Source organism: Cornus florida, unplaced genomic scaffold (assembly GCF_030987335.1).
Source record: "Cornus florida cultivar Cherokee Brave unplaced genomic scaffold, ASM3098733v1 CherokeeBrave_3.0.0_Hap2_Chr10, whole genome shotgun sequence".
In the NCBI taxonomy this organism is placed as follows: domain Eukaryota; kingdom Viridiplantae; phylum Streptophyta; class Magnoliopsida; order Cornales; family Cornaceae; genus Cornus; species Cornus florida.
The window spans coordinates 87,255,098-87,270,412 of NW_026775580.1; the positions used below are offsets into that span (position 1 = coordinate 87,255,098).

General features: G+C 31.1%; 1 protein-coding gene across 1 annotated transcript; it reads left to right on the top strand.

Annotated features, from left to right (window-relative positions):
• The first annotated feature begins 5,829 nt into the window (after positions 1-5,829).
• LOC132278070 (cysteine-rich receptor-like protein kinase 19) lies at positions 5,830-9,813 on the top strand. Its single transcript, XM_059779898.1, has 7 exons — positions 5,830-6,913; positions 7,705-7,836; positions 7,923-8,080; positions 8,401-8,611; positions 8,773-9,010; positions 9,099-9,249; positions 9,347-9,813. The coding sequence occupies exons 1-7, from the start codon at positions 5,830-5,832 to the stop codon at positions 9,653-9,655; spliced, it is 2,283 nt and encodes a 760-aa protein (XP_059635881.1). The 3' UTR covers positions 9,656-9,813.
• The last annotated feature ends 5,502 nt before the right edge of the window (positions 9,814-15,315 follow it).

Sequence of the window (15,315 nt, forward strand, 5' to 3'; positions counted from 1 at the left end):
TGTAACCCTTGCATTTAAACCTTTTTTTCTTTCGTGTTAGGGTTTTATGTTGTTTTTCAGACGGAGTCAAATTTGTTAGAACTCTTTATTATAAACACTCATTGTTGATACTGGATCATTAATCATAAAATAATTTATTTATTTTTTAATTGAATAAACAAAATTGATTGTAATACACATGAATTACGTAGTACATGACCTGAAGTTAGAAAACGTGCACTCTAAATAATCTGTCTTAAATATCTTTGTGGAACAGAGACAAATATAGTACAGTCTTAATTAGGCTCTAAGTTGATATAATAATAACAGCAACTATTATGGGTTAAGGTGGGTGGGCAACCCAATAACGCATCATAACATTCACAGGTCTTTAATATCTGTCATGATTCATGAAAACAACGTTAAACACCCAACAAAGTGTGGGCTAATATCTATCATTTTTTTGTTTTCTAAATGGAGAAAGCTTTAGTTCAAAGGAATTGATCCGGTCAAAAAGTTACTCAATTCTTGGAAGTTGTTCTTGGAAGTCGATGCACCAAAAAAAGGTCGCACTTAGAAAGAAAATTAAAAATTGTGATCGGATTTAAATCATATATTGAGAAAATCAATTCAAACAAGAAACATATGTATTTTTTATTTATAATTAAATTTGTTTTAATAAAATAGAATTTTGAAGCTGGTGATTGAAATTGTTGTTTGATCATCAATTATTTGAATATTCATTGCATCTTCAATTCTTCAACGATCGAGAGGTAGAATATTATAAAGAAACCCATTAAATACTAACTGGTTTTTGTTGTAATAAATTAAATAAATTATTATTATTTTTGTTAGGTATTACATTTTGTAGACTCACACAAGTTCAATAGGAGGCTTTTCTGTCATAAACTATAAAATGAGGGTACTGGTTCAACACTGAAATAAAAAATACCAAAAAGTTGTAAATTACTAGTATTTAACAGTTTAATGTATTAGATTAAAAATATGACAAATAAAAATATATAACAATTACAATATACAACTATATACCATCATTAAAAACTTGTTCCAACAGTGTCATGATGTCCTTGTGGTTGTATCACTAGGTTTTCGTTGCATCATAATTACTGTAATGTGAGAATGAGTAGATAAAATAATCATTTTCTATGTTTAGATCCGGTAAGGACATTGGAGAAATTATTAGATGGTCCTGAATCATTAATATTTGATGGATCAGTTAAATACAAACTCTCGAATTGAGAAAATGGCTGCACAAGAGTGTATTAATAAATTATAAAATTTTTATCATCAGAGAGTTTTCATTGAATTAGTCCATCAAGTGTCAAACAGACATAAACTATCTAATAATTTCTCATAATATAGAGATTGTTGATGATATAAGTTGCAATATTGGAATACGTTTCAAATTTACTAGCAATCTAATATTGTTTTTGTGTGATGAACAAAATCATAGATGGTATGTAAGACGTAAGCGACAAGTTAAAAAAATAAGTTTTTTATAGACGGTAAAAGACAAAAAGTTCGTCGGAATTAACTTAAATAAAGTAACAAAAAAACAAAATTTTAAATATAGGACTTATGATAAAAAAGAAATTTAATAATAGCAATAATAATAAAGAATGAAAGTAGAGGATCATGGGATTGATTCTGTAACCAGGGGCGGAGAAGGGGCACAATTTAAAAAAAAAAAAAAAAAAAACAAAAAAAAACAAAAAATCAACTAACATTGATATAACACGCAAAAATAAAAATTTTAAGAAGAAAGATGAAAAAAGAAAAAAAATTTATATATATTTGGGAAAAAAAAATAAAGTATGATTCAAAAAGAGAATTTTGACTTTTTTTTAAAAAAGAAATTAAAGGAACAAAAGAAGAAAAAGTTAAAATAATATTAAAAATTAAAATTTTAAGAAAGATACGATATATAATTTTTCATATATATTAAAAAAAATTACAAATTAATTATATATATTTTATTGGACAGAGGCCGTGCCCACAAGGCCTTAATGGGCTCCGCCCCTTCTGTTCAAGATCTATAATGTATAATTAATATAAGAACAACATAGAAGCTTTAAATTTATTATAACGTTAAGTTTTAAAGTTTGTAAAATTCGCAAATATATTGAAACCGAGCAATCTTTTTGGACATAGTTTGCTTTGAACCCATTCTTGATTTTACCACCACAACTGGCTAGTAGTGGAGAAATTATTAGATAGACCAGGACCATCTAATAATTTCTTCTAGTAACAAGTCTAAACCTGACTTTATACCAAATTTTGTAATTATTTTAAATATGTATGCTGTATTCTAGTTAATTAAAAAATATATATATTTAAAAATATTCAGCTATAAATTCTAAATCAATGATTTCATTTATGATAATCATGTTAATAAAATGTTTAATTTATAATATATTATTTTATATAATACACTAATTTTTTATTTACAAATCCTTGCCTTATTTATTTTGTAATTTATTGCGAATTGTCATAACCCCAAATTATGTGTCAGTATCCTTACTCTTTTAGGTCACGAGGAAGTTGTCTAGACGCACGCCAATTGGATGTATCAATTCTTTTTTATTTTTTATTTTTTCCTTTTTACCAAAATTAAACTTTAGGTGTAAGTCCTCATTGAATTCTCTAAAGCATGAAATTAAAATCTTGAAATTAAAATTTGTAGAATTCAAAAAAAAACTAATTAAATTTTCTGAATTGCTTATCTTCAATTCCATCAAAGTTCCAATTTCATGTATGTTAAACGCAGCTTAAAAGAACTTTAAAAATATAAGCAATTATATTTTCAAAGAACAACAAAAGTTCTATAAAAATTGAAATGAATTTTCAAACATTTACTACTATTCAAAGTCATTTGAAACGAAAATTTAAAATTATATATGTATATTTATATACACTTTTCAAAGTTATTACAAAATTCTTAAAAAACTGAATCAAACATAAATTTCAAAGGTTTTAAATTGGAGTATAAAAAGTGGTTCAATGTTAGGTTTGGTCTTATGTTCATCCATGTACCTGTCACTCGAAAAGTCAGAAAGAGCCATTGCGTGGACTTTTTCACGCATATGAGCATATCCTTGGCTGATCAAATGTTTCAGGTGCAATCTCTACAAAGATTCAATGTTAGGTTTGGTATACATTGATTGTTTTTTAATGATAGAGATGCAATTAATGTATTCCAACTATGTATGTAACCCTGCCGGATTGCTCACCTGGTTAAGTCTTGAATTTATTCTCAATTATTATCGATTCGAGAATTTACAGCGTCACTGAAAATTTATCCGATCGTTAATTTCAAGATCTTGTGAAATTAGTTGAGATGCGTGCAAATTAGCCTCAACACTTACTATTGTAATATATATATATATATATATATATATATATATATATATATTATGTATGTCATGTAACGTAAAAATAATTATCAATTGACAGTAAATGTGAATGTCCATTTCTAACATAATTTTTTCTCTTTAAAAATACATGGCGAAGAGGAAAAGAACGCAGTTGCCTTTGCTCGGTCAATGCCAAACTTCGGTCCAAGGGGACAATCAATTAATATGAGACATTTTTTTTTCCATCAAAATTATCAGACTATGGTAATTTTATTAAAATATATTTTTATTCTTTTTTTTCCTGATACAGAAAAATATATTTTTATTCAATCTTCACAACTAACACTCACAATATTCATGCAGAAACTTGAACCTCGTAATTTTATAATTATTTTAACAATGGCTTGACTCATTAATTTGTGTTTTAAAGTCCATAGTTTGGTAATTTTGAGGTAAGAAAGTTTCAAATTTTATTTATTTATTTTACCATGGCAAGAAATATACATTTATACATTCACTTTTTTTTTACACGGAGTTGAACTTTTGACTTAATAATTTGAGAGGTGAGGATGGTACAACCTTTGGTGATAAAAAAAGTTCCAATTTGAATTTTTCTTTTTTTATTATAAATATATCTAGTATATTATGAGCACTCCTTTATAAGGCCACACACACACACACACACACACACACAGATTTAGATTATCAATGTTGAAATATTGGGGGCTTTCAGTTATTTTAAAAATGATTTATGAAAAATTTAAAAATAAAAGCAATGATAATATAAAATAAAAATTAATAATCATTTGGAGTCAAAAATAATATTTTATTTTTATTTTAAGATTTTATTTTATTTTTTTTTCAATAGCAGTATTGGACATCTTATAACATTCCATAATTCATCGTTAAAATATTAATTAAATTAATTTTATTAAAAAGTAATGTAAGCCAATGAAAATGATATTTTTGAAAAAAATCATATCATTACATATGTAATGATGGTCAACCAAACTATAGAATGATAATAATTATTCCATTCTATAACTATTCTCATTATAGATTAATTTTCGTTCTATAACTATTCTCATTATAGATTATATAACTTCGCATTATAGATTAATTTTCGTTTTTTTTTTAATGTATAAAAAATTACTCGGATAGCCCAGCTAAAAAAAAAAAAGGAGGTGGAAAAGGAAGGTACGTAGCATTAAGGGCAACCCAGCTGCCAAATGTACCCTAATTTAAGGGGACTCTTCCATAAAGTCAAAAATGTTGACTCCTAGACTCAATGGCCCACATAATAATGATATGATATTTTATCATATATAGAAAAGTAATCAATTTTATTTATTTTATCTGCATCATCATGAATTAAAACACTAATTTAGAGTTTATAATTAAATGTTTGTAATTTTAAATTGTACTATATTATTTTTAGTGTCTATAATATATTCTAAATTGTCTTAGAAGTCTTCAAAATGTGTCCTGACCGTGTTCATGCTGTGTTCAATCAGAAAATAAAATATTTATATTTCAAAACACTTTTAATCACACGTGTCCAAAACGTGTCCCGTATCTAAACTATGTCCAAATTTTCTATACCGTCCTAGATGAAATGTTCGTACTTCCTAGCTGATTATGGAGAGGGCCCAAATATAAATTTTAGTTTACCATAAGATAAGTATATTTATGAAATTAAGAATTCATCACAATGTCACGAGTCTCACGACCGTGTCCAAACTAAAAAATAAAATATTTAAATTTTAAGACACTTCTAGTCACACATGTCCAAAACGTGTCCCGTATCTAGACCATGTCCAAATTTTCTATACTGCCCTAGACGAAATGTTCGTACTTCCTAGCTGATAACGAAGAGGGCCCAAATATAAATTTTAGTTTACCAATTACCATAAGACAAGTGTCTTCCTGAAATTGAGAATTCATCCTCAGTCAACTGAATCCAGCTAACTTTCAAAGGTTTCGACTATCTTTGTCTTATATAGTAAGGAGAACAATCAATAAGTGCAGATGGATATATGTTTGAAAGAAACATCGTTTTATTACTCTAACATAAATATACTTCAAGACCAAACAGTACCTTCATTACATTCAAGATCAGCTGCTAATTAAAATATAGTTTCTCACCACATCAAATATATATTAAATATAAAAACAAGTTTACATGCTTATAATATTGAATAAATTTGTCATGTTAAGTACAGAGGGAGTATTATTTTTACTTTGAACACCATCACTTGTCACTTTTCAAACTCGAAGTCATAGAGTTGATGCTACAAATAATATGGTTGAAACACGATTTTTTACTCTCTTGAAAAGTTTTTACGGGTTACGTACTAGGTCAATTTCACAACAACGTACCCTAGTGGGCCCAAACCAACGTTCCTCTCTGTTTCCCTATTTTTTCATTTCACAGAGGTCATAAATTAACAGACATGCATCAGCTAAGCACTCTTAAATGGCATTGACTTTTCACATCCTCTTCTCCCTCCTATTTCTTCTTCCCCAACTTCCATACTCAGCTTCTGGAGCTCAAACATGGATCAAAGCCGGGTACTGGTTCTCCGGCAGCGAATTCCCGGCCGCTGATATAAATTCAGTTCTCTTCACTCACCTTATATGTGCCTTTGCAGGCCTCAACTCTTCCACATACCAACTCTCCATCACCTCTTCAGACAACAAGTTCTTCTCCACATTCACCGACGTTGTCAAGCAAAAGAATCCATCAGTTGCAACCCTTTTATCCATTGGTGGTGGACAAGCCAATGCTTCACACTATTCTTCAATGATCAGCCAATCTTCTTCTAGGAAGTCCTTCATTCAGTCCTCAATAAACACAGCTAGACTTTATGGCTTTCATGGCCTAGACTTCTGTTGGGTTTCACCGAGTACTGACTCTGACATGGCTAACATAGCGACACTTCTTGATGAGTGGCGAATCGCCATAGAATCCGAGTCAAGAAACTCCAGCAACTCGAAACTTGTTCTAACCATGGCTGTTCAGTTCTCACCATATCTTGATTCAACTAGTTTTCCAATTCAGGCTATAGGGAAAAACTTGGATTGGGTACATGTCATGGCATATGATTACTATATGCCTGAATGGGCTAACAATACAGGAGCACATGCAGCTTTGTATGATCCAGCAAGTGATCAAGATACTGATTATGGCATAAACGCGTGGATTAATAATGGATTAGCAGCCAACAAGCTGGTTTTGGGGTTGCCTTTCTATGGCTATGCATGGACACTGGTGAACGCGAATGACAGCGCAATTGGTGCACCTGCAAAAGGTCCAGCCATAACCGATGATGGGTCGATGACATACAAGGAGATCAAGAGTTACATTCAGAGAAATGGAGCTGTTTCAGTGTACAATGCAACTTATGTGGTAAATTACTGCGTTATAGGATCATCTTGGATCGGTTTTGATGACGTTGAGGTTGTCAAAATTAAGGTTGCTTATGCGAAAGAGAAGAATTTACTAGGCTACTTTGTGTGGCAAGTCCCTGATGATGACAATTGGGTGCTCTCTCAAGCTGGTAAGTTTTATATTATTTAATAATATATATATTGCGATTCTCAAACATACATGATGTGGGAATTGCCCAAGTCAATTTAGTGGCCTTCATACTGATTTTTCTGGCTAAATGTTCATAAAATGTAATTACCCAAGTCAATTAATTAATTAGCAGGACTGTTCTTCATAATTTGAACTTTCTTTCAAACAAAGAAAATGGCTTCTTTAATTGTTTAAATAAGAATTGGTGGTTAATAACAAAAACTCCAGTCTAAATCTCATGGAGAGTCCATGGTTCTCAGTGTGAACGACTTATTTTCAATTTTCTGGTAAGCAATAGAAACTTTTGCTAACTCTGCTTATTTCCATGGAAATTGTTTATGCATTGAATTTTTCTCGAGAAACAATGTTAATGTGTAGGCATAAAGGGAATCTTGAAGCAAATTCAAAAGCCACTATAAACTTTTCCTGCTTTGGCTATCTGTGAAACATTCATAGGAACTATTTCCATGAAAAAGGTTGGGCTTAACTTGCTTCTATGTAAGCATAAAACAAAGGGAATTGTACTGTTAAAGTTGTGAACACAAGAAAGTTTTTTATATTTTCTATGATATGAAGGAATTTTTTTTTACCTGGTAAGTGAAATTTTGAAATAAGAATAGCACCAGCCGGGAAACAAGGAATTTCATTAGGATAAAGATTTCCATTACTTTTCTGTATTTGTATAATTGCTCTGACCTATTTCTTTGGCTTGCTGAATTTTATAGATTAAACAAAAACTAAATGATCTTTATATAACACATTTCTTCACAGCTAAAGGGGACAATAAGGATCATGGAAACAAGCGGCGCTTATTAATAATCTTGCTTACAACTGGAGCATCAGTTATTCTCCTACTAGGTGCCATGATTTGGTACCTGCGGAAGAGAATGCTTAAATCAAGAGGTAACCTCTGCCAACCATGAAATTTAGACTAACAGTCAATTCTTTCGACCTTCTATGTTTTATTTTTCTTTTTGTTTCGCTTCCAGGAACGGGGGACAAATATAACGGAAGTAGTATGGCATCTGTTGGAAGTAATAATTCTCCTAATTTGCAAGTATTTAATTTTGCTGACATTGAAGCAGCAACAAACAAGTTTTCATTTGGAAACAAGCTGGGAGAGGGTGGATATGGCCCTGTTTACAAGGTAATATTTGATCTTCATTTTTAGGTAGATTGCCTGAAAGATACTCTACATTTTGTAGATCAATAGCATCCAACGTTTACAATGGTACAAGTTCACAATGTGTAGTTTGAGGAATAGGCAGAATTGAATTAAAAGGTGTAGTTTATATATTGTGTTGGAAAAGAATAGTGATCTCATAATGGAACAAATGATCAGTGTATAGTTTGAGGTATGCTCTGTTAAGTTTAGAGTTGTCATATGAACATTAGACCTACTAACAGAGCTAAATCTGGCTTATACTAGTGAAAATTACAAAAATGTGTGCATGTTTGTTTTGGCAGGGTACATTACAGAAGGGACAAGAAATAGCGGTGAAAAGGCTTTCAAAGACTTCTACACAAGGATTTGAAGAATTCAAAAATGAGGTTATGCTAACGGCAAAACTACAACATGTAAATCTGGTAAGAGTTTTGGGATTCTGCACTGAGAAAGAAGAACAGATGCTGGTCTATGAATACATGCCCAATAAAAGCTTGGATTACTACATCTATGGTTAGCAATATTTGATGCTTCAAATCAAAATTTTTGAACAAATAGAGCAATTCCACATGGGGGTTGCAATTTAAGTTGGTGTGTGTGTTTCTCTATTTATTGCGTCGTTAAACTTCAATTTTTTTTAATTAATCATAGCCCATAAATTTAATTTGATGCAGATCCAATTAGAAGATTATTCTTAGATTGGGAAAAACGAGTTCACATCATTGAAGGAATTACTCAGGGGCTGCTATATCTCCAAGAATACTCAAGACTCACAGTAATTCATAGAGACCTGAAAGGTAGCAACATTTTATTGGACAGTGAGATGAAGCCTAAGATATCAGATTTCGGTATGGCTAGAATTTTCAAAAAAGAAGAATTTGAAGCAAACACAGGCCGAATCGTTGGAACATAGTGAGTAAAATGTCACTTTGAAATTAACCTTCTCAAACACATGTTCTACTGTTAAATTCTTATTATTTTTGTTGGTTATGAAATGCAGTGGTTATATTCCTCCTGAATATGTAAAACACGGAATATACTCCACAAAATCCGATGTTTTTAGCTTTGGAGTTGTACTTTTACAAATCATAAGTGGCAAGAAGAATAATTGTTGGCATGGTCCAAATGAAAATCTTAACCTTTTAGAATATGTAAGTTGCTCTGAAACCTTTTCGCTTTGGTTATTAGACTATAATTTTTATCCCTCTTAAACCATAAAAATTCATAACATTGTATTAATTGTTTCAGGCCTATGAGCTGTGGAAAGAAGACAATGGCATGGAGTTTATGGATCCCTCACTGGATGATACAGCATCATCATGTAAATTGATGAGATGCATGGAAATAGCTCTGTTATGTGTCCAGGAACAACCGGCAGATAGACCATCCATGTTGGAAGTTTCATCCATGCTAAAAAATGAGGTGATGGTTATGAACACTCCAAAAAGGCCCGCTTTTTCTATAGGAAGAGATCAAGATAGGGAAAATGAATCTACATTGCGGAAAGAATCTTATTCGGTTGATGATGCAACAATTACCCAAACCGTAGCACGATAAGGTTTCATTTTTTGTAGTCTTTAGTTCATTAGAGAAATTAAACTTCAGATTTAGTTTTTTTATGTTTTCTTAGACTGAACAGTGTCATCATTCTTGTTTCTTAGTGTATATACTTAAAAATATAAATTTCCTCATTGGAAATATAGCAGATATGTATATAATTGCCCTTGAAATTCAGTAATATAGCATTATTGGTTCTGTCATCTCATCCAATCTAAAGGCCATTGACTGAAAATTCCTACTTGATAAGACCACTTCCCGAATCAGACATTGATCCTTATCCTATGCTGGCAGACTGCAACTGATTAAATCAGTGCTGGTCTCAATTCAAATTTACTGGTCTAGTATCTTTGTCTTGCCTAATGGAGTCATCACCGAGCTAAACAAGTAGTTGAGATCCTTTCTTTGGACTGGGGATGACCTAAAGAATGACTGAATGAGGGGTGTTTTAGGCTTGCCTAACCTTGAAGTCTCTAATAGAGCTTCCATCGTTAGACACATTTTGGGACATTCAGAGTGCAAGTTCAAACAGAATATGGGTTAAGTGGTGTCTGAGATTACCTGGACCAAGGGAGGTGCCTCTGGTTTCTGAAGATTCCACCAGCATCCAGCTAGAACTTTCATCAAGCATTGAGTTGGCAATGACTGTAGGGAAATGTGTAAGTTATAAAAGACTTTTCGAGTGATTTTGATTCATAGATCTTGATTCATCACATAGAGACAAGTTTTATGCAAAAATAAAAATATGATGTATCATTCAATTAATGGATTGAATACTTACATCAAAGGTTTGAGTAAACCTTTAAATCTTTCCTCTAAAGTGAATGTTTTCACTTATTGTAGATCCCTTAGCAATATGCCTTCTCCTTGGATTTCCATCTTCTTGATAATTGTTTTGCCATTAGGAATCACTCATAAGTCTCCATGAAAAACCTTGGAAAATTAGGTTTGTGGGAGCCTCCATTAGATGAGAAGATAAACCCTAATTTTCTAGAGAGAGAAAATAAATTCCTTTTTCATTCTTCTAAAAATCACCCCTAAAATATGCATAGGCCATGTATATTTATAGGCAACATAAAGGTAAAGAAAAGGAAACAACTAATCCTTCTCAATCTCTAATTCACATGTCTCAAATCTAATATGATTCCAATATCAAGTTGGGCTATGAGTGAGAATCCTTTAGGCTTATTATTTTATTGGCTGCAAAGAATTAATAATTGACCCGGTCCATGGACCCAATTCAATTAATTCATAAATTAATTTCTACTCCACTAAAAGAAATAAATTGAACTCCAATTAAATAATAAATAACCACTAAGTCAATATTACACTTTGACCCTTCTATGCATAATTAATTATCGGATAAATAAAGCCATCAATCCGACTACTTAATTAACACATTTTTTTTGGTACCATTGATTATTTCTGGCTTGATCACAATAAAACATTTGTTTGACAAAAAATAATAATTTAAATAAATAAATATATAATAAATCATTTTGTCTAAAAACATACGAAGGCCTTCGAATTTACTTTGTGATCAACCATAATCAATACAAAATAAATACGAGTAGTAATGATGCAAATATTGAAAATATAACCCTCTAACTATTAATTACATAACTACCCAAAGTGTCGGTCTAAGGATCCCGAAGAATCCGCCGAACAAATCAAAGTAATTATTAATTAACAAAAGAGTCTATACTTTTCTCATGCTTAAGAGTCAAATACTATGACGGTAATAGGGAGTAATTGCATACGACGGCTCTCGCAATATATCTCAACCTAAAGCGGATTCAGTTCAAGTCTTAATTAATTATGAGTCCATCCATAATAACCGACTATGAACAATTTATGATTACTATTTATATACCATGCATTGATCGCCATCACATACATATATATAAATATTTCTTGTAATCAAATGGACACTATCAATTCTATAATGAATCGAAACATAATACATTGAATTCACCAATTGTATAAAACATAAATATTTCAGAAACGTCAGGAATATATGTCACTATAATCCAGATAGGAATTTGCTATGCCAGGGCATATAAATCCCAACAATGACAACTTCATATTCTTCTGGCATGATAGCTAGCTAAGCAATTGCCCTCTGTCCCTATAGTCTTCAGGGATCCCAAATGACATTAAAGTTTGTGAATTTGTGAACTCGTGGAACTTTATTCTCTCAACCCTCCAATCCCTAACTCAAAAGACAAAGCTCATTTGGTCCGTCTCTCCCTCAGCCTCATACTCATACTCTTCTTTGAATGCTCCTTCGTTTCCCCAATTTAGAGGTTTATTCAAGGTCGATGCAAATTCTTCACACAAAGCGTTGATTGGCCTCTGTCTATCTGTACTGGAGCTCGAGAAGCACAAGGCATAAAGGTTTGCAAATTAGGTCTAGCAACTATGGTTTACCACATTTGGCTGGAATGGAATGCAACATGTTTCAAGAAAGTGAAGTCTTGGGCATAAGTCTCTTGAAATTCAACATAAAATATGAGAATTAAAAACTGTATTCAATCAATTCATTGATGGTGTTACACTCAATTTATATAATCGAATTTAGCTAAAATAGGTAACTAATTACCTACCAATTAGCCCTAAATCAAGGGGTAAATAATTCAATCCTACAGCTGTACTATAAAATAAAATCTCAACACTCTCCCTCAAGTTGGTGCATAGATGTCACACATGCCCAACTTGTCTAAAATTTTTGAAAACACTTGATTTGAGACTGCTTTGGTGAGAATGTCGGCTAGTTGATCCTCAGATCGAATCTTGGGCAATTCCACAATTTTTCCATCCAACTTTTCCTTAATGAAGAATCTGTCTATTTCGACATGCTTCGTACGATCATGTTGAACTGGATTATAGACAATATCACATGCTGCTTTATTGTCACAATATAGTCGAATCGGTTGCCTAGGTAGATAACCCAAATCCAGCAAGAGAAGTCTTAACCACAAAGTTTCACAAAGTCCAAGCGCCATACCTCTGAATTCAGCTTCTGCACTCGAGCGAGCAACAACATTTTGTTTCTTGCTTCTCCATGTAACAAGATTACCTCTTACAAAAGTGAAGTAACCAGAAGTAGATCGTCTATCATCTATAGCTCTAGCCCAGTCAGCATCAGTATATGCATCTATGTTTTGATAACTAGTATTTTTAGTGAACAAAATTCCTTTTCCAGGAGCAGATTTCAGATACCTCAAAATGCTCATAACTGCATTCATATGTTGTTCTCCAGGATCATGCATAAACTGGCTAACAATGCTCAATGCATAAGCTAGATCCGGTCTCGTGTGTGCTAAGTTCATCAATCTTCCTACAAGTCTTTGGTATCTTCCTTTATTAGCAAGTACTTGGTTGGACTCAACACATAACTTCAGTCCTTCTTCCACTGGTGTCTCAGCTGGTTGACATGCTGTCATGCCAGTCTCTTGTAATAGATCTAAGGCATATTTTCTTTGAGATAGAAAAATTCCTTTATTAGATCGAGATATTTCAATCCCAAGAAAATATCTCAAAGTACCTAGATCTTTTGTTTCGAATTCTCTGGACAAGTACTTCTCGAGAGCCTTCATTTCTTCAGGATCGTACATAGACAATGAGTGCAGTGATCTTATCTTGTTGTTTCTTCAGGAATAATGTGTGGTCTGAATTGCTCTGACGGTAGCCAAAGGCTAGCATCGACTTCGTGAATCTTCCAAACCATGCTCTCGGAGATTGTTTCAACCCATATAATGATTTCTTTAACCTGCAGACCTTCCGACTATACTTCTCAGATATCATGCATCCTGGTGGGAGATCCATGTTGTAATACCCCTAATTTTAAAAGGATAGTCTCGGTATTTATTTATTTGTTTTAATTGTATTTTTTAATTATTTAATTAATTGACTAATTGCTTATGTGTTTAATTGAATTAGGTATTACTTAATTATTTAATTATGTGTCTATGTATTATTTGTATTTGTTTATGTGTTAATTGTTTAATTAGATTATGTGCTTAAATGGTGTTTTGATAAATTGTAAATTAAATGTTTTCTTTCCTTTTATTATTTTAATTTATTTTTCTTTTATGGTTATGGTTAGTAGTAATGGGCCAACCAATTGGGTCCCATGGACTACTTGGATAGGAAGTTGGATGTGTATGGATTATTACCCATAGATAATGTATGTATATATATAGATATATATTATATACATATAAAAAGGAAAGTAATTTATTAATTATTTTTATGGTAACTTGGGTAGTAATATTTAATCTGATGTATATGTTTTATATTTAAATAATAAAAATATACATAGATTTGATACGTGTTATGTTTTAAGTTACTTTATAATATTATGGTAACTTAAGTATTATTGGATAATCCATTAATAAATAATGGAATGTGTATAATTTATTTATTTAATAAACATATACATAAATTATATACGTAACATATTTTACTTACCTTTTTAATATATATATAAAAGAGAAAGTAATTTATTAATTACTTTTATGGTAATTTGTGTAGTAATATTTAATTTGATGTATATGTTTATTTAAATAATAAAAATATACATAGATTTGATACGTGTTATTTTTTAGTTACTTTATAATATTATGGTAACTTAAAAATTATTGAATAATCCATTAATAAATAATGGAATGTGTATAATTTATTTATTTAATAAACATATACATAAATTATATACGTAACATATTTTGCTTACCTTTTTAATATTTTTATTTTCATTTTTTTTTTAGTTGACTTGGATTGGGAAAAAGGGTTAGGATTATTTTATTTAGCCTATAAATATATAGCTATAGGTTGTAAAAGGGGGTTAGAAATATTCACGTGATATATTCTAGAGGGAGAGAGTTAGAGAGGGAAAGAGGAAAAAAAAACCCTGTAGAGAGAAGATCAAGGAAGAAGAAGTTTAACTTTCGATCCGAAAGTTTAAGGCAAGTTCTTCTTTTATCTCTTTCCCTTTGGTTCGTGTTTCTATACATGACTAGGAAATTTCAGGATTTATTAAACACATAAAATTAAACAATTATGCATATTTAATAGGATTAGAACATAGGTTTTATGAATTTGGTTCATATCTGTTCTTGTGTTATGAATTGATAAATGCATGATTTTTATTTGATTTTCGGTGTGAATTTTTATTTGTTTAAATTATGTATTTTTCATATCTGTGGAATGATGGAACGTAGAAACATGCCTAGGATTCCTGAACATTAAATAGGAACTAGGTTTGGGTTTAAATAAATTTAAATAGACTCAATCGTAATGATGTTTGCTATTTGAATGTTTTAAACAAACGAATGGATTTAATCTTTTAATATGTTTTAGCAATTGAGATTAAATGTATAGGATGAAATGAATATGGAGAATCCTTATTTAACGGTATAATAAAATATCATCATGTATAAGATTCAGTTTGTGTAGGACATATGATATAGGAAGTTTAAAGAAATAATAAGTCATTCCTATTATGTGAAAACTTGATATCATATTTATCATAGTTATTTATGGAATGTTTGATGCATTTCCTTAATTGTTACATCAATTGTTGGATTGTGTGGTTTAATGCACCGGTATGGGACGGTGGCATTATAGGGATGGATTAACTTATCAGTTAAGTCCTACCT